General features: G+C 41.7%; 1 protein-coding gene across 3 annotated transcripts in view; it reads right to left on the bottom strand.

The window, feature by feature from the left end:
- Positions 1-11,226: 11,226 nt before the first annotated feature.
- The window catches only part of PLCD4 (phospholipase C delta 4), a 30,460-nt gene continuing 19,226 nt past the window's right edge, over positions 11,227-22,460 (bottom strand). For 2 of the 3 annotated variants that reach the window (XM_066576033.1, XM_066576032.1), the window contains 6 exons: positions 19,672-19,828; positions 19,075-19,191; positions 15,790-15,968; positions 14,830-14,965; positions 13,314-13,463; positions 11,227-11,437 (listed from right to left, as the gene is read on the bottom strand). In XM_066576033.1, coding sequence (XP_066432130.1) covers positions 11,322-11,437; positions 13,314-13,463; positions 14,830-14,965; positions 15,790-15,968; positions 19,075-19,191; positions 19,672-19,828 — 855 coding nt within the window. In that variant the 3' untranslated portion in view covers positions 11,227-11,321. Of the gene's footprint in view, positions 11,438-13,313; positions 13,464-14,034; positions 14,066-14,829; positions 14,966-15,789; positions 15,969-19,074; positions 19,192-19,671; positions 19,829-22,460 lie in introns of those variants that run through there. The other variant, XM_066576034.1, reaches the window with a different exon arrangement.

Below are 22,460 nucleotides of genomic sequence, written 5' to 3'. Positions count from 1 at the left end.
ATCAGCTGATTCCTGTCACTGCAGTCAGCGCAGGCGGCTTAAAGCACCATAGTGCAGTGGCCCGGGTTGGTATTGCAGGCGCAGATCCCAATGAACTCAATGGGAGCTGCGCTGTAGTAGCAACCTAGCCCACTACAATATAGTCAGTGCTTTCTATGCTGACCACATTGACAGCGGCCCTGGGAATTGGCTGATCTGCATGGATCTTCAACGTTCATCAAGAGAAAAAAAAATTTAAGTCTTTTAATACCCCTTTAAGTGGACAATTCCTTTAATTATGTATGGGGAGTGAAAAATGAAAATCCGCCTCAGCTAGAAAGGGCCTACAATCATTTTCATCAACGTGTAAAATTCTGCAGCAAGTAATTACTAGAATAGTTCAGGTTATGCATTCTCAATGCATGTAAAGTGGAATTGCCCTTTAAGTAGCCATACATCGCCATCTTGGAACATCGAACTCCCCAGTCTTCAAGTCTTCTTCATCATCCCTCCCAGTTTTTTATTTTTAGCTGCTTCCTGTAACAGCCAGAGCGGTTGTGATACATCAATTCCTCTTTCATCTATTGTGTGTAATGACAAGAAGTAATTAAGTATTTCGATTCGTGTCTTGCATTAAGTCTGAGTTAACAAGTATTTATTGTTGGGCGCTTAGGTTTTTCTTTTATTGATTTGCTCGGTAAACAGTAATGATTAGACTTTTCGAAATTTTATTTTACAGCTTTTCCAATAATACAATTCTTTTATAATTATATTGGGTTAGAAAATAAGCGCAGCGAGGGGGTAACGTCCTCCAGATGCCGCTGCGTATATCACTATTCGACTGGCCAAACCTTTTGAGGATTGAAGGAAAAAATATAAAAAGTAATGAAATATCATTGGATCTTCGGATATCTTGGACTGCCATGACAATGAACAAGGTAGTGTTAGTAAAGTCAGCCCAAAAATATCACTAGAAGTGATATTTTTGGGTTGACTTTACTAACACTACCTTAGAAGTGATATTTTTGGGTTGACTTTACTAACACTACCTTGTTCATTGTCATGGCAGTCCAAGGTATCCGAAGCATTCTCCTCCAGCACCAGAGTTCTAACCTTGATTGAAATAAGACACCAGACACGAATTTGGGGGATTAAAGGCCACAGTATTTTATTAAAGGGTTCCCAAAGGGGAGCTTTTCTTCCAACACCATTCACCATAAACCAAATATCAATCACCATATAATAACTAAAACCAAGACTTGGTCTGCCAAACTCCAGTCCACATAACACCATAAACTTTGTAATAACTTAAATGAGGACTTAGACTTCCAGACTCGCGTCCACATACCAACCAATAAATTTAGACACCAAATCCACCCACATTAGCGAGCGATGTCCCACTTAATTGAATACCAGGACAGAATAACTGTAAAGGGGAGTGAGGGTGGGGGAGCTTTGACTTGAATTCTTCTACTGCTGATGAATCAGTGGATTCCGCATGTCTTATTGCTCCACCCATTCCCGTCGTTTTACCGCCATCCCATCAGACCTTGTTCCTCTTCTTCCTGCCATTCTTACAATGGGCAATCCGACCCCGCTGTCAAGCCAGCTGTTACTGGGACAGATATTTAGGAATCTTCCATGGATGATCTCATATGACCCTGAAATGTACTGAAGCACAAGGAGAGCTACCTAAAACCCTCATTACTGAGGGTATATCTAAAAGATACCATTAAGCACTCAGATCCTATCCCGCTTTTCTGCCTATTCGTCATTCAGGCTTACAAGGGTTCTTATTCATGTCCCTCCTTTAGCTGACTATAGACATAATTGGTCAACAGAATCACATGGCGCGGTTTTTCCTGATTTTTGGCCATTAACTTGTCACGACATACAAGATATTTAAACCACAGTCAACCATTTTGGGTGTTAGGCCTGTGTCACACGAGCATATACATATTTGTGCGCACGTTTATTCTGTGTTTTTGTGTATTTTGTTTTACTTTTTGCGCTATTTCGTTAGTTTTTGCACGCCCAAAAAACACACACTGGTGCTCTCAGCTATTGAAATGGCCAATTAGTTTAATGAGTTCAAGAAGTGATATCTTCCTGTACAAGAAAATAGAGCATGCTGCAATTTCTTTTTTGCGCAACCGAAATGCACACTCAAAATACGCACTTGTGTATTAATCCATTGAATTCAATGGGTTCTATTTACTGCGTTTTAGTGCGCGCAAAATTTTTGTGTGCAAATACGTCTGTGTGACACAGGCCTTAAGCCTGGGCAATTAAGGTAATTAGTTCAATACGTGCTTTTTTCTTGCACAAGTATGCAGGAAAATAGAGCATGCTGCATATTTTTTTCGGTGATTGAAATGCTTGCACAAAATACACTCATGTGAACAAACCCATTGAAATCAATGAGTTATATTCACTGCGTGTCGCATGCGTAAAATGCTGCGCAAATCAGTTTGTGTTCAAATAAGGAAGGTAAAACAATACCTCTGCTGCTCCACCTATTGGATGGCAGTATTCCTGCCAGCCAGTGTTCGACTTTTTATACAAGTCTTTATACAAGAGTTGGGCATTGGCTTGCAGGAATCCTGCCTTCCAATAGGCGGCACGGCAGAGGTATTGTTCCACCTTTCTTATTTGCATACATTTCCCAGAGGGGCTTGTCTGGCCTTATAAGTCTCTTCACTCACCATCTAGGTGCTCTCCTTAAGAAGGGATGATACCCTTCCCGAAATGTGTTTGTGTGTCACAGGCCTCATGTTACTAAGCTGTTCTGGCACCCATCTGCTTACAAGTATACATAGACCCTTTCCTGCTCTATCCAGAAGTGTCCCGATGTCCTTTACTACCTTCTCCATATACTGCAAAGATGCCTGCCTGTATTTCCATGCACAATTACATCCTCTTGCGAGACTGTGCCAGTAAATAGACTGCATTATCCACAGTCAGAAGTGCACAGTCCAACAATAAGTCAGCCCCAAGTAACGAAAGCAGAACTATTTATTTGGGTAATGTATGGGGTACTGGTGTATCTTAAAGGGGTTGTCCCGCGCCGAAACGGGGTTTTTTTTTTTTTTCAACCCCCCCCCCCGTTCGGCGCGAGACAACCCCGATGCAGGGACGTACAGAAAGCTCACCGGAGCGCTTACCTTAATCCCCGCGCTCCGGTGACTTCTATACTTACCTGTGAAGATGGCCGCCGGGATCCTCTGCCTCCGTGGACCGCAGCTCTTCTGTGCGGTCCACTGCCGATTCCAGCCTCCTGATTGGCTGGAATCGGCACGTGACGGGGCGGAGCTACACGGAGCTACACGGAGCCCCATAGAGAACAGGAGAAGACCTGGACTGCGCAAGCGCGGCTAATTTGGCCATCGGAGGGCGAAAATTAGTCGGCACCATGGGAACGAGGACGCTAGCAACGGAGCAGGTAAGTATAAAACTTTTTATAACTTCTGTATGGCTCATAATTAATGCACAATGTATATTACAAAGTGCATTAATATGGCCATACAGAAGTGTATAGACCCACTTGCTGCCGCGGGACAACCCCTTTAACGCCACTGGAAATTAGGGGTATGATAGCTATCACCAGGAGTGAACGCCCCTGTCACACCCCTAGCTTAGGATTGGCTGCCAAGATACAGCAGTAAAGGGCAGAGGAGCGAGCAGGAGACTGACCGTCAGCAGAAGCAGAGATCCTGGCATTCTGAAGAGGACATGTGCAGTGATCCGGTGGTGCTGTACAGAGGCAGCCGGGAGCGCAGAGGGTAGGCTGCTTGCGGGGGTGGGGGGAGCACTGTGCGCTGGGCAGTGCGTGGACAAATGTGAAGCAGTCCTCCCCCACCCCACCCTCGGGTACTCTGAGTGCGGGCCAGCCTGTAGCGGACATGGCAGCAGGGGAGTAGTGTGACAGCTGATCTGTGAGGCGAGCTGACACCAGCAGGGTCCGGAGCTCTAAGACTCAGCAGCAGGACAACAGCTCCGATCCCTGGCTGCGGGGCCAGGGCGCTGTCAGTGTAGGGTGCCGCTGGCCGCAGTGCTCCCTGATGCAACCCCCTGCCTTCTGTGGTCTCCGCTATTGCGTGCTCCCCACTGTCGGTAATCGGGGTCGGCGGCCGAGCTCAGTGATGGTCCCCCCTGTGGTCTGTGGTCCCCACTGTTGGGAATAAGGGTTGCTGTCACTACTCTTGCATCTGGTCATTAAGGCGCAAACAGGCTTGGTCACTAAGGGCTCCTGCACACTTGTGTTTTTCTTGCACATTTTTTCCACACAATATCACTGAGTTTTCTTTCACGCTATTGTCAATGGGACTTTCTAATATTACAAATGCATCGCACAAAAATTGCAAAGCACCAACTTGCGATGCGTTTTTAACAATAGAAAGCCCCATTGACAATCGCGTGAGAAAAAAAAGGGAAGCGATATCGCGTGAAAAAAAAAACGTGCAAGAAAAACACAAGTGTGTAGGAGCCCTTAGGGGTTAAAAGCCCCCTATGTAAACCAGTGAGACCTGACCCATACATGTATTCATCACTGCGACACCCAACGCCATGCCTTGAATGAGCAATGTAGTAACGGTTGGGCGTAGTGCAGATTAACAATGTCATTGTTTTTACAGCTGATTTTAACAGTTCTTAAAATCTGAACAAAGCTATTGCCCAAGAACTGATGTTAGAATTTATCAGAGTACACAAATAATGTGTAAAATCCAGCTTTTATATCAGTATAATCTTGCTTTCTGGTATTTTATCGGTAGCAGTTTGGATATACTCTGGTAGGCCTAATGGAACCGACAATTTCTGGTCATGCGCAATCTGCATTGTTGGTGATTTTGTAACGGTTCTTTTTACCTCATCATAGTGCAGCTTAACGATTTCATTTGTTATCCTGAAAGTTTCGATTCGTTCATTGATGGCTCTTGTCAGCTCGATGATGCTGGAATAAAAACCGGCCTTCACATAATATTCCTTAAACACGTCACCATGTTTAGCGATGAAAAGGTTTCCTTCATACTGTTTAATCGTATCCCATGTATGGGGATACTGTATTTCGGTTAGCACTACTTCATACGGTCCTGTGTTTTGGGGGTAAATTTTGGAGGAGGCATTGCTAGGGAGAGCTCCAGCCTCCATGGTTTACACGGATGTCAGCTATTGTTCCTCGATCCAGTTGTTAAATTTTGCAGGGTAGCCTAGCCACTTAACAAAATAAAATATTTTACCGCTTGTCTGTTTCTTTTTCAGTATCTTTCGACCCTGTAGACACAGTTTGCATACGCAAGGTACCCTTTGCATCTCGTCTTTATAAAATGATCCCTCTATAGGTTCCCCGCTCAAGTTGGTTAATTCATAGAGGGTTTTTTGGAATTTAGTATTGATAGCGTCGACGACAAAATATCATCTGTGTAAGTTTTGTTCATAACCCTTTACCGAAGGTTCCTTTATACTGTGAGATTCTTACATGGTCATTAAAGAGGGTTTGTCAGACTTAAAGGTGATAATATTGCTGTAGATGTTTTGCCACATTCTTAAGGAGTTGTGTTTTGTTACATCAACAGGTATGCAGCGGATAGCTGTGTGGTAGGTATGGTTATAACGATATACAAGATCGGGTAAAATGTCGATATATCTAAAACTATTTTGTGCGGTAACGCCACATTCTCGTTTTTAAAGTACGGGGTAAATTGTTCCACTTAGGCAGCCTTCACCGTGTTTGTAGTAAAGAGATTATGTATAGTGTAGGATTTTAGCGTTATTCATAAATTCTCTGCCTCGGTCCGTCTGTAATTTTTTCGGTACACGATGATCATTTTCCAATATCAGCTTAAAGGCCTCTGTAATGCTAGCTTCTGTTTTGTCTGGTAAACCGACACACCGGGTGTATTTTGATAGCGCGTCTGACTGTTACAATGTATCTTAAACCATCATTTTCTCTGGAATACTCGATCATACTAACAAGATCAGTCTGCCCATGTGAATCAATATCTGAAACAATTATTTTATTTCTTGCCTAGTTCTTTCATATTAGTTTTACGACGCAATTAAGCATCCTGGGTATTTAGGGTAATAGCTCTAAAAGAGAGTCAAAGAAATATGCTAAAAAAGTGGCGCCGCACTATAGGGCAGGGTGATAAAACACTGACCATAAAGAAGAAGAAGCATATAGTGAATCAGGTGAGTGGTTTTATAGGTTTGTTCTTGGGCTTTAGGAATCCCGATAATAACGAGTCATCTTGTCAACCGATTATGGAACATGCAGAGAAAATGTACTTGTTCTTCAAACACGAGCTTAACAATATAAGACAAGCCATTGCAATGACCCCTAACATAAAACAGGCTGCTATTCATTGCCTTGATGATGGGATTAGCACTGTTTTACAACGTAGTGACCATCCAGATGATGTGAAAATTTAAAAATACACTGATGTGTTACAAAGATACTTGGTTCATTCTAAACAGGATGCAAAAGAGTTGGCAACTTTAAACCTTGTAACTCCGAGTAAAACTGGTCATCAACAAATGTCAAACAGCGAACCTGACAATAGAAATACTGTTCATGAAATTGTAAGTCATGTCAATCCCCGTTTAAAAAGAAAAATGCATGACTCTTTTTTCCAATATTTTGACCCGGATCTGTGGCGGAACCTACGACCGGAAAAAAGAGCACCTAGAAGGTGTGTGAGGAGACTTGTTACTATAGATTAACAGCATGCATAAACAGACCATCAAGTGTTTTTTTTTTCCCTACACCATTTGTGATATCGCTGGTTGGTAGGGCATAAAGCAGCTGCCACCCTGCCATTAGGCCCCAGTGAACCATTCACAAAAAGACAATACAACTGGTATGAAGGTACTTTATTTAAAAATATTCCATAGCCAAACTGAACGACAAAATTACACAGGATGCTTTGTGAACGTTGCCTAGAAACCTCCGTATGTAGACGATGCCTTCGAGGAGTATTCTGCCAAACATGCAAGGCTCAATACGATTGATGTGCAACTTTTTGTTACATTCATTACATATCTGAGATGCGAGTATATGACAACGGCATTTTTATGATTTGCACTACTACTACGTGGACATCAAATAGCAGCAACACCTGGCGACTATGGGAGGAATTGGGAGGGCAAGATTTAAAGGGCTCTTCCAGTCACAGTGGATGCAAACCTCAATGGCGCAGTGATCATTGCTAAATTAGATAGTGAAGGTATTTTTCAAACTAGATTTTATTCTGATTGTAAAGATGGCCACACACCTTAGCTGAATGCTATTCCTCCCGACCTCCTCCTTTCCCCAAATATGCATCCACTCATATATTGAGAGGATAATAAGCTGCTTCCAGACTCCTCTGGTGCCAACTTATTTTCCATTAAAACAAAGGATCAGCCATGTTGTAATCCAACATATTGACCCTTGCCTTCCCTGAAGTGAGCTGAAAGCGCTGGGTTTAGCTGACATTGATCTTATGTGTATGGCCAATATAAACCCCCCCCCCCCCCCCCCCTTCCCTCATTCATAGGGAATACAGTTAAATTGTGGGAATAGGCCTTTAAGAATTCAGTGCATGTTTCATATCTGCATTGTTCTGGGAGGAGTTTGGCTCATTGCCCCCCCCCCCCCCCCCGCTGGGTAGTGCATATTGAATGAAATGTCAAGATAATGGGGGTGGGGTCACGGGAGTGATAGTGATTTTTGGCTGCATTTATATGTACCAGATTTTTTGCAGCTTTTCAATTTAAGGGGTGAAGTCTGCTGCAGATCTGTACCAAAATCTGCCATATGTAAAGGTACCCTTAGCATATAATCACATGAGGCGGATTTACCAGGGAACATTTTCAGAAAATCCACAGTGCCAAATTCACATAAAAATTGCACCATTTGATGTGGATTCTGACGCAGGTTTGACACTGAGTTTGGTGTGGAGTTCACCCCCTGATTTGAAGATAGATGGATAGGTGGAAGCGGCACCGGAAATCCAATCCACTTTGCTACTACTGTAAATGCTGCAAATTTTCCGTAAGGAGAGTCTGTAGCAAATCTGCCCCATGTGGACGTAACCTCAAGATATAGTCACACGTAGTGGAAAATCTGCACCACTGGATCAGCACCAAAATCTGCAATGCAAAATATGGTGTACATTTTGACATAAATCCCCAACAGATTTCACCCATGCAATTGAAGGTTTGAAGTCTGCTGTGGATCTGCGTTTAAAGCGACACCAATGGTGCATATTTTGTCGCAGATTTTCCCTTTAGGTCACTTCACTAAGTAATACTGCCCTCTATGGGCAAGAATATAATTACAACGCCTGGGTTGACATACATGACTGGAATTGATCTTCATGGCTGACTTGAGACAAGCTCTTATATTTTTGGGTGGAAGGATTCACATAGTGTATTGGCTTTGGAGCTATTTTGTTATGAACCTCATATATATATATCTTTACAAAATCTGAGAATTACCACAGTAATGAATACACAACACTGTTACTGGACAACGGCAGCCACAATTATTTCCCAAACTGTCTAGTCACAGTTTTAATATGGGATGGATGACATGACTCTATATATGAGCATATAAGCTAAACATTACATGCTGCGGTGGAATCTGCCATTTCCCTTTGAAATCCAGTAGGCAGAAAATATCCCTAAATAACCTAAAAAGTTATAAAAGTTGACAAAACTTCTAAGTCAAAATAATTTTGAAAAGGCTTTTTCAGCTTCAGGAAGATTTGAAGACAATCATTAAATGGCAGTATACAATTTTCTTTTTCAGGCTGCTCATTCTTGGTGACATCTACTCCACTTGTTATAGGATTGCATAGGAAAGGTCTAAGAATCCCAGGATTATAGGATCCAAATACATAGTGCAAGAGATACTTCTTACATTCAAGAAGGCTACAGTAGCGCATACTGTATGTAACAACGTGCAAACCTTACATGTATTTTTGCAATTCATACTTGCAATTAGTAGCATTATGCCTATAGAGATCTTAATGATTCCTAAACGGAACATGCAGACATGGCAATCATCATTCAATGTCCATCCAAAAGGCTTTATATACAAAAACAGATCTTAGGATAAGGCTATTTGGTGAAGGCAAGCAGTGTTGTTGCCCTACTGACATAAGCATTGAACCACAGCCATTGATGTAGGCCAGCAACTAACAAAATAGTAGCGCCAGCTGGTGAAAAGCTGTATCTAAACTTTCCTTAATCTGGGATAAAGCATCAGTTTTCTGCTGTAGGTCTGTATCTGAATACCTTGACCAAGGCATAGGCGTGCATGTCATTTCCACAATGTAGGAGCCTTAAAAGAGTTGCATTCAAGTCAATTTCCATGGAAATGTGGAGCAAAAAGCAGCAGATCAGGTGATCAGCTTCTTGAATCTAACATAAACAGGACAACCCATTTTATCAGTTTACAGTCTCTCTAGAACACCTCTTTTAAAGGGGTTGTCCAGTTGTAAACTATTGATGGCTTATTCCTCGGATGGCCATCAATACCAAATTGGCAGGGGCAATGCCCAGGCCCTATTTGATGAGCTATTACACTCCTGCACTGAGCTAATTTCTATAGCTCCGTTTTCAGTGCAGTAGTCAAGGTTGGTATTGCAGGCAAAGTTCCCATTTACTTTGCCTGTAACGCCAAGACTCACCACTGTAGTAAGAACGGAGCTGTCTTCTTCCTGCAAAAAAATCAGCTTGGTGCAAGAGTGCAAATGAGTCCACAAATGGGACCTTGGGTGCCAGACATCCACTAATCTAGTATCGATAGATATTCTGTGGATAGGCCATCAATGCTTTACAGCTGGACAACCCCTTTAAGCTGATGGCTGTAATGCAATGCTTCTGCATTATGGCTACAACAACATACATCTTTGTACTTCAATGTCCCCACAAAAGTCTCATGCTGTGAGGACCTACTGTAGTGTTATGGAAAGTCACAAATATCATTCCACTGTTAATGCAATATTCTAGAATTCAGTCTGAAACTGAGTTTGCATAATAGAGAGAAACACGTCATTACAGAAAACGGGTCTACAATAGTGTTTAATACTTCACGGTAGATTTATGCAACATTTCCCCATTAAAGCGTAGTTCTAGGTAAGATGACTTATTGTTAAATTCCCTTTTTGGACATCGTGAGATAACAGAAGGGATTCACAAAAATAAGGACCCCTCTATAAGCCAACGTACTAGGCTATTCATTTAAAGGGGTATTTCGGCTTTATCAAGCTATTCACTATTCACAGGATTGGAAGTAAATATCTGATAGATGGGGTTACGACCACTGATCGTCAGAACGAAGTTTTCTGTGTGATTGGCAATGGAGTGGTAGCACACATCCTCCGCCACAACTCCATTCATCAGTGGAGCTGTGAATAGGAAATCACTTAAAAATGCAAAGAATGAAACTATTAGTAAAGAAACACAAAAAGGGGAAAAGGGAAAATTCACTCTACCATACTAATACAAGGAAACTCTAAAATTGAGGCGACTGCCGCGACAAGGGCAACCCGACATCCATAACCTGGGGACAACCTTGTCAGACCCTACGTGTTAACAAGGTGCTGACAATTGACAGATGTAAATATTAATGGACACAACAGAACTAGGAAACCGATTTACAAAACTAAAAACAGTCAGTATAAACAGCAAGGATTTATCTGAAAGTCTGATGACCCCCCTGAGGACGCAGACCTCACCAAAACTCCACCCTAAAGATGAATAACTAGCACAATCTGAGAAGATGAGCCAGAATAAATGCACTACAAAGACACCCGATTGGCTGGCTGGGAAAAAACTTTCCAGCTGACCAATCAGAGCCCACAGTACCAAAATGACAGGGCTGCGTCCACATGGATCAGGGCTGACGTTGTGACATCACACCGCAACAGATATAACCGTAATACCCGTTTAAACACATTCTCATTTCCCTAGCGACACGCTGTACCTATTGTCGTCATTCCAGAAGCCCCATAATCTGGAAGAGAGTTTGTGAAACCCAGACAAACCCATCAATGAAGCTCATGCTGCATGTTCACTAACACTGTTGCAAGTGGGTACAGCGCCAGCTTGGGTTACAGTATCTTCATAAGTTAATCAGCAAGAGAACATTTTAAATAGAATAGCACCAAATATACATCTGTACATGAAATACGTAAAAAAAATAACACAATATACAAGTATATACAAACTAACGTTCTGTGTCGGGGGCGGGGGGGGGGGGGGGGTAAGTGCAAAATATAGCATAACCGCAGTAATTCCGAGCTTTAGGACTGTTAATGTGCCTACAGGAGGCTGACAAGTAACGAGCATTTCCATTAACCGTCGAGGTCCTGCACTGGATCAGCGATGTCTGTTATACGAATATAAACAAACAGCGAGGCTGGTGGGATTTTGGTGCCATCTTTAGAAAGAAGATGAACATGGCGGTAACCTGTAAAAAAAAAAAGGCGGATGAAAAAGCAAAAGATAAATAGATCGGTGCTGCCCTACTGGAATTGGAAATAATCATTGGGTATCGTAACCCACAGCTTTGCTTCCACTGTACCGTAGGTTCCTATATCATAGGATAAGGACAAGCTGAGAGGGGAAATTGTGAGAGAGGCCAAGGGATTTAAAGGGAATGTGTCATAAGAAAATGACCTATATGGCCGCAGTATTAATAGTGTCTTTGTTAGTGGCCCCAGTAGTATTAGCAACCCCTACAGTGGCCTTCCCTTAGATATGGAGCCCCCCACCCCACTAGTGGCCCCAGTAGTAATAATGTCCCTGTTAGTCACCCCATCAGTGGCTTCTGTAGTATTAGTGACCCCTATTAGGGGCTTCAGTAGTAAGTAACCCCCATAGTAGCCCCAGTAGTAACAGTGATCCTCACAGTGGCCCCAGTAATAAAAGTGAACCCCGCTAGTGTCACCAGTAGTAAAAGCGACCCCTACAGTGTCCCCAGTAGTAATAGCGACCCCCCCACAGTGGCCTCTCCTTGAAAACAGAGCAAAGCGATGTTCTCGGCTACAGCAGCTTGTGTCTGACCATGAGTCGTCCTGCTGCGAGTGGGGCAGCTTGCATCAAAATGACATAAAATCACAGAGGTGAGGAAAAAGAAAAAAACAAACACATTATTCACTGAAAAAGCCAAAAATACAATACCTGAAGGTCTGCAAAGCAGACACAGTCGCCATGGGCACGATCGCCATAAGGCAGGCACAATCGCCACCGGCACAATTGCCGTAGGGCAGGCGCAATGGCCTTAAAGGGGTTGTCCCGCGCCGAAACGGGTTTTTTGTTCTTCAACCCCCCCCCCCGTTCGGCGCGAGACAACCCCGATGCAGGGGTTAAAAAAGAACACCGGAGAGCGCTTACCTGAATCCCCGCGCTCCGGTGACTTCTTACTTACCTGATGAAGATGGCCGCGGGGATCTTCTCACTCGGTGGACCGCAGGGCTTCTGTGCGGTCCATTGCCGATTCCAGCCTCCTGATTGGCTGGAATCGGCACGTGACGGGGCGGAGCTACACGGAGCCGGCATCCAGCACGAGCAGCCCCATTGAAAAAAGAAGAAGACCGGGACTGCGCAAGCGCGGATAATTTGGCCATTAGACGGCGAAAATTAGTCGGCTCCATGGAAACGAGGACGCTAGCAACGGAGCAGGTAAGTGAAAAACTTTTTATAACTTCTGTATGGCTCATAATTAATGCACAATGTACATTACAAAGTGCATTAATATGGCCATACAGAAGTGTATACCCCCACTTGCTGCTGCGGGACAACCCCTTTAAGCCCTAAAGATATGCAGTCAGCCAGACAATAATGAGGTGGAGGAGCAGCTTGTTCCTGGCAGGCTATTATGCAGTCACCCACTGCAGACCTTCAGGTATTGTATTTTTGGCTTTTTCAGTGAATATTGCATCAAAATGAGAGTTACCACCCAGCTGGCGGTGGTGACCTAAATTATTTTTCAACAGCAATTAACATTGCTGGTAAAAAATATGAACTGGCACCGGCCTTTGAACCTAATTACCAGCCATATGTACCCGGCAACCTTACTTACGGCGCATGTGGATTTACTGGAGGTTTAGTGACAGGCCCAGGATATTCAAGCTCTGATCACGACCCCCACTTGATCAGAACCTTGGAAGGTAATCTCTGAGGTCATATTACATGTTATCTATGAGGTGCCTTTGGTTTGGGGTTTTCTTTTATGCTCCTCACCACTTATGGAGCTGAGAACCCAATAAGCTGCAACCAGAATTATTTGCCCCATTCATAATGTATATACAAGAGAGACATGGCATCCAGGCACGCATGCTCACCTGATTTGATGCTCTTGAACGGAAGAGTGTATTGTCCGATGAAATCATTCCTTGTGGTCTTGTCATAATCTTCAACCACAAACCTCACGAGGGCCAGTTCAGGAATGTGGATCTTGAATTGCAATGTCTCGTACCAAATGGGGTTAAATCCTTTAGATGGAAGGACAGATATTAGTGTACGGTTACCTGTCACCCATGCACAGCCTAGTGAAATATTCATAAGAACTGCAGCCTACAAATTCACCAGGAGCCTATAACGTCAGTAACGTAAATCCAGAACGTGAGCATTCACCAAAAGCTGTTTACTACCATATGTTATAAAAAGTTATTGTACGTGGAAAGCGTGAAAGCGAAACGCCACCGGCCATCTACTCGTGTACTGCAAATTAGGGATTGTTCACACTCGACCTGATAAATGCTCCATTCAGTTCTAGGGGTTTGCTACAAATCATCTGTACCTGCTGCTATAATCTGCATGCAGTGAAAGTCCTGGATCATTCCCCCAGTGTGTAGGACAATACAAATCCTATGACTGGCTGAATTTTCTATCATTTCTATATGAGTATTTAAACTTTTGCAATAATTTTAATTATCTCTCTATTGGACTCAAAAAAGCAGCTTTACAAATAGCGTTTGATTAAAAACAATATCCTACTGTTTTTCTGTGTACAGCTCCTATGCAGACTTATGTGTCTCCATGGTTACAGACTGCAAGCAAACACTGTGTAGTCTGATCCCCTCTTCTTAATAACCTACATGGGGAAGAAGCGGTAGATGGAAAACAGTAACAGATGACTGCAATATCAGACTACACAAAGGGGTTTCTTGAAGTCTGTAACCACTGAGACATACATTGATGCATAGGAGCTGTATACGGAAAATAGGACAAGATTTTTATCAATTCATTTTACAAAGTGGCTTAATTTTGTTCACTGGAGACAGACTGAACCAATAAAAATGGTTGCAAGAGTAAACATACCCTTTTATATACCATGTGGCACATTAATACTGTTGCTTACTTTAAAGGGATATTCCCACTTTTATGGCATATCCACAAATGACAGGTGAGGGTGGCCCTTTTGGGGCCTGTACCTATCTTGAGTTGTGGCATCTATTACCCCCGATCATCAGAATCCAATCCCATTTGTAAGCCTCTACATAAGGGCTCGCTCACATCAGCGTTAGGAGATTGTGTTTTCTTGCTCCGTTCAGGAAGCAGGAAAACGACACCCCTTGGATGAAAAGCTCTGTCTTATGATGGAACTGAATGGCCCCCCATTGATTATAATGGGACTCCGTTCTATTTTTGGCAAGTAGTCTGGCTTTTTGCCAGAATTTCCAGGAGACAATAGGACTGCTTGCAACACTATTTTGTCCTGTTTTCTAGCGGAGATCAGTGATGGACATTCCAAATGGAACCTCCAATTCTGATGTGAACCAACCCTAAGCAGTTTTAAGTATAAAGAATACAAGGCGGCGTAGTGCTGTGCTGATAGCAGGAGGTCAGAGAACTTACCATTATTCTCTATGTACTTGGTCTCCAGCTTTGCTTGGTCAATGGGAACACCAAATATTTCCACTCGGACCAAAGGATCTATGATGGAGCCCTCTTTACTGTTTTGATCTTTGGGCAGTTGCTGAGCACTAATAACCTACACAACAATACAGTACAACAATAAGTTTACAATGCGAGTGGGATAAATATATGTATCCATGTATATGCTAATATGAACCATGCTGGTATAACCTGGACATCTTCTATATAGAATTATATATGTACAGCTGGTATAAATCTCCTGTATATAGTAATATGGAGCATGCTGGTATAACCTGGGTATCTTCTGTTTAATTGTATATGTACAGCTGGTATAAGTTAGACACCCCGTATATAGTGATATGGACCGTACTGTTGTAACCTGGGTATCTCCTGTATATAGTGATATGGAGCATGCTGGTATAACCTGGGTATCTCCTGTATATAATTATGTATGTGCAGCTGGTATAAATCTCCTGTATATAGTGATATGGAGCATGCTGGTATAACCTTGGTATCTTTTGTTTATAATTGTATATTTACAGTTAGTATAAGTTATACACCCTGTATATAGTGATATGGACTGTACTGGTGTAACCTGGGTATCTCGTGTATATAGTAATATGGAGAATGATGGCATAGCGTGGGCATCATCTGTATATAATTCTATATTTACAGCTAGTGTAAGTTATACATCTCCTGTATATAGTAATAAGGAGCATGCTGGTATAACCTGGGTATCTTCTGAATATAATTGTATATGTATACCTGGTATAAATTCTAAGTCTCCTGTATGTTGATATAACCTGGGCATCTTTTGTATAAAATGATATATGTACAGCTAGTGTAAGTTATATGTCTTCTTGTAGACAACATAAAGGGCCATTCTGGCTCAACAGATACGTACAGCCTCTGTATACTGTAATGTGGAGAGTGTATTACCTGTATTGATAGGCTGACAGGTGAATAACCTTCAGTGTCTTGTGGCTGATCAGGGTTAAAATTAGTATCCACGTGTCTCATGAACAACGGCTTTAGAATGTAACCACAATGTCCATTTTGCCGGAAGAGTCCATCATTCAGGTCCATCTCTACTCCTGCTGTCTGGAAATTGAGTGCCACTAATGAAAACACAGAACAGGAATAGTTGTTAGTGCGGGGAGAGCACTATTACAGTGCAGCCCCATGTAATAAACCCTTTGTGTGCGACTAATGTCTGTCTAGTCTGAATGGTGCAACAAACAGCAAACTTCATAATTGTTCTGCACTTTCTCCTTTCCATTTGATACGTACATCAAGTTTAACAGGGAAAGTTGAATTAAAATATGCATCTTTAGTTTACAGCCACATCGTCATTCCTGTGACAGGATGGCAGGAGTTGTAGATGGGAGGTATATTTCTCCAAGACTCCTATCATTCTGTGAGACAGCAGGCCCACCTGCTACCTAACTAATTAATTACTTCAGTGGTTGGATGTAAAAGGGCAGAGGTAATGTTCAGCGTCTGTCTGCTGGAGATGCACCAACCCTACGCTGTGGGAGCTGCTGCACTGGGTCAAAGTCTGTGTGATTACAGGACTAATATCTGGACTTGTGCTGCTTATAATATTAGCCTGGGGAGGATTAGCCTACCAGTTGGTATTGAGGGATACTTATGTTAAAGGTCCACTCTAGCGTAAACACATTTTTTCATCCCTAAACCCCTCGCTTGATTGCCTGTCACACTCTGGACATCTCCTCTGTATACTGCAGTCACTTCCCTGCACTACAGCCCCCTGTCTGATGCTTGTCAGGCACCATCTTGATGGGAAAATTTTTTACTTCCACTTTCAATCAATCCCATGATGCAACAGGACAATATTAGTTAAGGCTGTACCATTTTTGTTTGCACAGGGAACAGTTTAATTGCAATTGCCCTCTGTATTCACCTAAATAAGCTACAGATCATAAGTATACAATCAGAATGATGAGCTGTGATCTCCTCTATTAAACCTGTGTGATAGAAGCTGTATGTTCATTATCAGTAATTGTGCTTGTCGGCACATCAATACAGTTGCAGTGGTAGATCCATGTAATAGCATCACACAAACTGAGTAATTGATTGGAAAATGAATACATAACTCCAAGTTAGGAGCAGTATTATAGTAGTTATATTCTTGTACATAGGGGGCAGTATTATAGTAGTTATATTCTTGTACATAGGGGGCAGTATTATAGTAGTTATATTCTTGTACATAGGAGGCAGTATTATAGTACTTATATTCTTGTACATAGGGGACAGTATTATAGTAGTTATATTCTTGTACATAGGAGGCAGTATTATAGTACTTATATTCTTGTACATAGGGGGCAGTATTATAGTAGTTATATTCTTGTACATAGGGGGCAGTATTATAGTAGTTATATTCTTGTACATAGGGGGCAGTATTATAGTAGTTATATTCTTGTACATAGGGGGCAGTATTATAGTAGTTATATTCTTGTACATAGGGGGCAGTATTCTAGTAGTTATATTCTTGTACATAGGAGGCAGTATTATAGTACTTATATTCTTGTACATAGGAGGCAGTATTATAGTAGTTATATTCTTGTACATAGGGAGCAGTATTATAGTAGTTATATTCTTGTACATAGGGGACAGTATTATAGTAGCTATATTCTTGTACATAGAGGACATTATTATAGTAGTTATATTCTTGTACATAGGGGGCAGTATTATAGTAGTTATATTCTTGTACATAGGGATCAGTATTATAGTAGTTATATTCTTGTACATAGGGGACAGTATTATAGTAGTTATATTCTTGTACATAGGAGGCAGTATTATAGTACTTATATTCTTGTACATAGGGGGCAGTATTATAGTAGTTATATTCTTGTACATAGGGGGCAGTATTATAGTAGTTATATTCTTGTACATAGGGAGCAGTATTATAGTAGTTATATTCTTGTACATAGGAGGCAGTATTATAGTAGTTATATTATTGTACATAGGAGGCAGTATTCTAGTAGTTATATTCTTGTACATAGGAGGCAGTATTCTAGTAGTTATATTCTTGTACATAGGGGACAGTATTATAGTAGTTATATTCTTGTACATAGGAGCAGTATTATAGTAGTTATATTCTTGTACATGGGGGGCAGTATTATAGTAGTTATATTCTTGTACATGGGGGGCAGTATTATAGTAGTTATATTCTTGTACATGAGGGGCAGTATTATAGTAGTTATATTCTTGTACATGGGGGGCAGTATTATAGTAGTTATATTCCTGTACATAGGGGACAGTATTAGAGTAGTTATATTCTTGCACATAGGAGCAGTATTATAGTAGTTATATTCTTATACATAGGGGGCAGTATTATAGTGGTTATATTTTTGTACATAGGGTGCAGTTTTATAGTGGTTATATTCTTGTATATAGGAGCCGTATTATAGTAGTTATATTGTTGTACATAGGCGACAGTATGATTGTAGTTATATTCTTGTACATAGTGGCAGTATTATAGTAGTTATATTCTTGTACATAAGTGGGCAGTATTATAGTAGTTATATTCTTGTACATAGGGGGCAGTATTATAGTAGTTATATTCTTGCACATAAGGAGCAGTATTATAGTAGCTATATTCTTGTACACAGGGGGACAGAATTGTAGTAGTTATATTCTTCTACATAGGGAGCAGTATTATAGTAGTTAAATTCTTGTACGTAGGAGCAGTATTATAGTAGTTATATTCTTGTACGTAGGAGCAGTATTATAGTAGTTATATTCTTGTACATAGGGAGCAGCATTATAGTAGTTATATTCTTGTACATAGAGGGCAGTATTATGGCAGTTATATTCTTGTCTGTAGGGGGCAGTATTATAGTAGTTATATTCTTGTACATAGAGGGCAGTATTTTAGTAGTTATATTCTTGTACATAGGAGCAGTATTATAGTATTTATAAACTTGTACATAGGAGGCAGTATTATAGTAGTTGTATTCTTGTATATAGGAGCAGTATTATAGTAGTTATATTTCTGTACCTAATGGGCAGTATTATAGTAGTTATATTCTTGTACATAGAGGCAGTGTTATAGTAGTTGTGTTCTTGTACATAGGAGGCAGTATTATAGTTGTTATATTCTTGTACATGAGATGCAGTGTTCTTGTATTATATTGGGTTTGGTGAAAATTTGCATACACAGTCTGTGCAAGCTCAAGAAACCCCTAAATAATACTTTACCCATTTGACATCCCACATTCCACATGTCTTGGGGGTTGTAATTGGAGGAGTCTGTTCGTAGACCTGTGGGGTAAACTCTTGTCAGTTGGCAGGCATTGTGTCGGACAAATTCATTACCTGTAACAACAAGAAATGCAAAACTGTAGAATGAAACCTTTACAACTGAACAAATACATGTCTTAGTGATAGACGAGGACATAACATCAGTGATTCTTAAATCAAGTCTATGAATAGGAATTCCATATACCTCTCAAATTAGGTATCTAGGGTTCTAGTAATACTTTGTTTTAGACCAGAGACACGTTACTGCATTTCAGCAGTCATTTTGAGTACATAATAAGGAAATGCATCCCGGTCTGACAGCGGGTCTCATGACTCAAACTCTAAGCACCATGTGAGTGCTTCATTCTCAGAGTTTGGGTCAAGAGATCCACAGTCAAGCTGGAATGCACTTCCGTATTACAGACACAAAATAGCGTCCAGAATACTGTAGTGTGTCCCCGGCCTTAGACAGATCATACAGTTATCTAATGCATGTCTCAGACCTGCGTGATAGAGCCTTGGGATTCTAAATCATATCATCCATTGTTGGGTCACCTGGTTCTCTGACAAGTTTCCGAGCTTTATACTCTGTGAAGGAAGACATCTCATACATCTTGTTGTGGATCCTAGAGTGCTTGAAGCTCTCAAAAGGGACACTCTTACAGTAGATAATGCAGTCAGATAATTCCTCTGAGAGGCGATCCTTTGATTTCTGGCAAAAAGATGTAAAAAATAGCTATAGAAAAGTATATAAACAAGATTATGCAAGTCACAGAGTTTTCAAGTACAGCTGCCCATACACTAGTGACAGACAGGGACAACCAGTGATGTAGCAGATCAGTAGTGTTGAAAAAAAAGCTTGGTTTCCCCACAGGTTACAGCTCCACTGGGTACCCATTTTGTGGTGCCCTTTTGTGATCACCGTATTATCAAGGGAACCTCTAACAAGTGGGGATTCTCCAAAGTGGAAAAACCATATAAGAAGTACACTGAACGATCACTGCATTAGGAACACCTACTCAATAACGGGTTGGTACATTTATTTTGGAGAATCATGGCTTTCAGACATCAAGCAACAGATTCCACAAGGTAACAAATATCCTCCATACTAAACTCGACCCATGCCTGCTGCACTGGCTCCATCAGTTGCAGCAGATTTTGGGGATAAGTCGGAGCAGATCTCACAGCCCTTTCCAGCATATCCCAAACATGTTCAATGGGGTTACAGTCCAGTGAATTTGGGAACCAAAGCAGTGTGGAGAATTCATTGTAGTGTTTCTCCAACCTCTCCCTAGGGATCCAAGCTTGATTACATGGAGAGTTGTCCTGTGGAAAGATGGCACTGTAGTTAGACTTCTTGACGATATTGGTGCAAATGTTCAGCTAGCAGGTTCCTATAGAGTTCACCATTCAAGAATTGTGGTATGATGACCAACGGTCCTAGGCCATGCTAGGAGAACTTTCCCCAGACCATGACACAACCACTACTGGCCTGTTGAACCCCAGTGGCGAACTCATGGGATACACCTCCATGCGGTTTATGCCAAATATGGACCCAGCCATCAGTATTGTTCAGCAGGAAATGAGATTAATTACTCCAGACAACCATCTGGAGTGATTAGTCCATTGATGTCTTTTCTGGGCCCATGCAATATGATCGAGGCACCCTTTTCAGTTGAACCCCAGTTGACGCAAGGTAGCTGCATTGTGAAAAGCACAGGATCACTAAATGTGCCCTGGAGAAAAGTCAGGTCTTGCGCTTACTTAGTATCAATGGAGGAACATCCCAGGAAGCCGTGTGGAGACTCGGGCCTGGGCCGGGAGCATCGGAAGAGTCGCTCAAATTGAATCCTGACTTCCATCCTGGGCAATCTTCATCTGAATTTTGTTGGTGGTCTCAAGCAAGACTAACTATTGCAGTCTTAAGAAAGGGGTCCTGGATACCCCGAAACACGTTGCCAACTTCTGTCTTGTCTCTATCTCTGTAAAATAAATCATTTAGAATGATGACCAGTTCTATCACCTGCTGCCCGGGATTGTGGAGGGGGGAGTTGTATACCATCCAACACCCCACCCCACCTTCCCCAGTGAAGTAAATTTTTCTCTAATTTTCCTCTGTTGATACTAAATAAGCGCAAGAGCTGACTTTTCTCCAGGGCACATTTAGTGATCCTGTGCTTTTCATATTGTTTAACACCAAGGCACCTTGTCCGCAGATTGGTCCTTTCTGTTCTCCTGGCTGCAACCCTTTCAGCAGGATCCATCTCTGAGACTTGGACTTGGGGTATGGAGACCTGTCATTGACAGGCTCCATGCCAGGTGAGTCCCAACTTTCTTATCTTTTGCTCTATCAATTCCTCCTAGGAGCATTAGCCAATTGTTATATCTCTGCAAGGTAGCTTTAGGTTACTGTGGATATTTGTCAAACTTACCCACTCTTGTACTGCTCAGTCAGTTGGTCCACTGTGGCATGTCGTTATCTAGGTACCAGAAGCATCCCACCCGTCGCTCGCCTCTAGGCTCAACAACACGTGGCATGCCATTGCAGGATCTTCTGACAGCTGTCTGTCCATGGTTCAACCAGTCCTGGTACACTCTTGATACCATTGTTCAGAAACAGCCAACAAATGCAACTGTTTCAGAAATACTGTCACCAACAATTTTTACCCATTACTGCTAAATGTTGCCTTATGTAGTGCAGAGGAGAGGTCAGCACATTATCTGAGAGCAGATACTGGCACAGCCCTTACATGGTACCACGTTACTGAACACAAGATAATATGAAAAAAAAAAGGTTTAGTACCGTGTTAGCCAGTAGAGTAAAGTATGATTGTTCTCAGTAAGAGAAACCAAGTAATCTTGTAGATATGATAGCTTTTAATGGCTAACAAAAATACATGATGTCATAGCGAGCTTTCGGGTTCTTATCGACCCTTCATCAGGCTAAAATGAAACTCGTTTGGATGGGACAATTCGTAAACTAGAGATGACAGACATCATAAAACTCAGCGGATTGATTAAGCATCTATCTCTTTGCTCAGATTGCGGTTATTTTAAGTCTCAAATTTCTGTGTGTAAACATTTATTTAGATCAAGAGGGGTGTCCGCCTTCCCCTCTGCATTTGTATGTTATAATTGCGTCCCATCCAAACCAGTTTCATTTTAGCCTGATGAAGGGTCGATAAGAAGAACCCGAAAGCTTGCTGCAACATCATGTATTTTTGTCAGCCATTAAAAGGTATCCTATCTACAAGATTCCTGGTTTCTCTTACTGAGAACAATCATACTGAATACTAGATGTCACACGCCAGCTATTCCTCATGTAGTGATTGTTCAGTGTATAT

Source organism: Eleutherodactylus coqui, chromosome 8 (assembly GCF_035609145.1).
Source record: "Eleutherodactylus coqui strain aEleCoq1 chromosome 8, aEleCoq1.hap1, whole genome shotgun sequence".
Taxonomy (NCBI): domain Eukaryota; kingdom Metazoa; phylum Chordata; class Amphibia; order Anura; family Eleutherodactylidae; genus Eleutherodactylus; species Eleutherodactylus coqui.
Note: the sequence above shows the minus strand (reverse complement) of the source record. Positions and strands in the feature narration are given on the sequence as shown.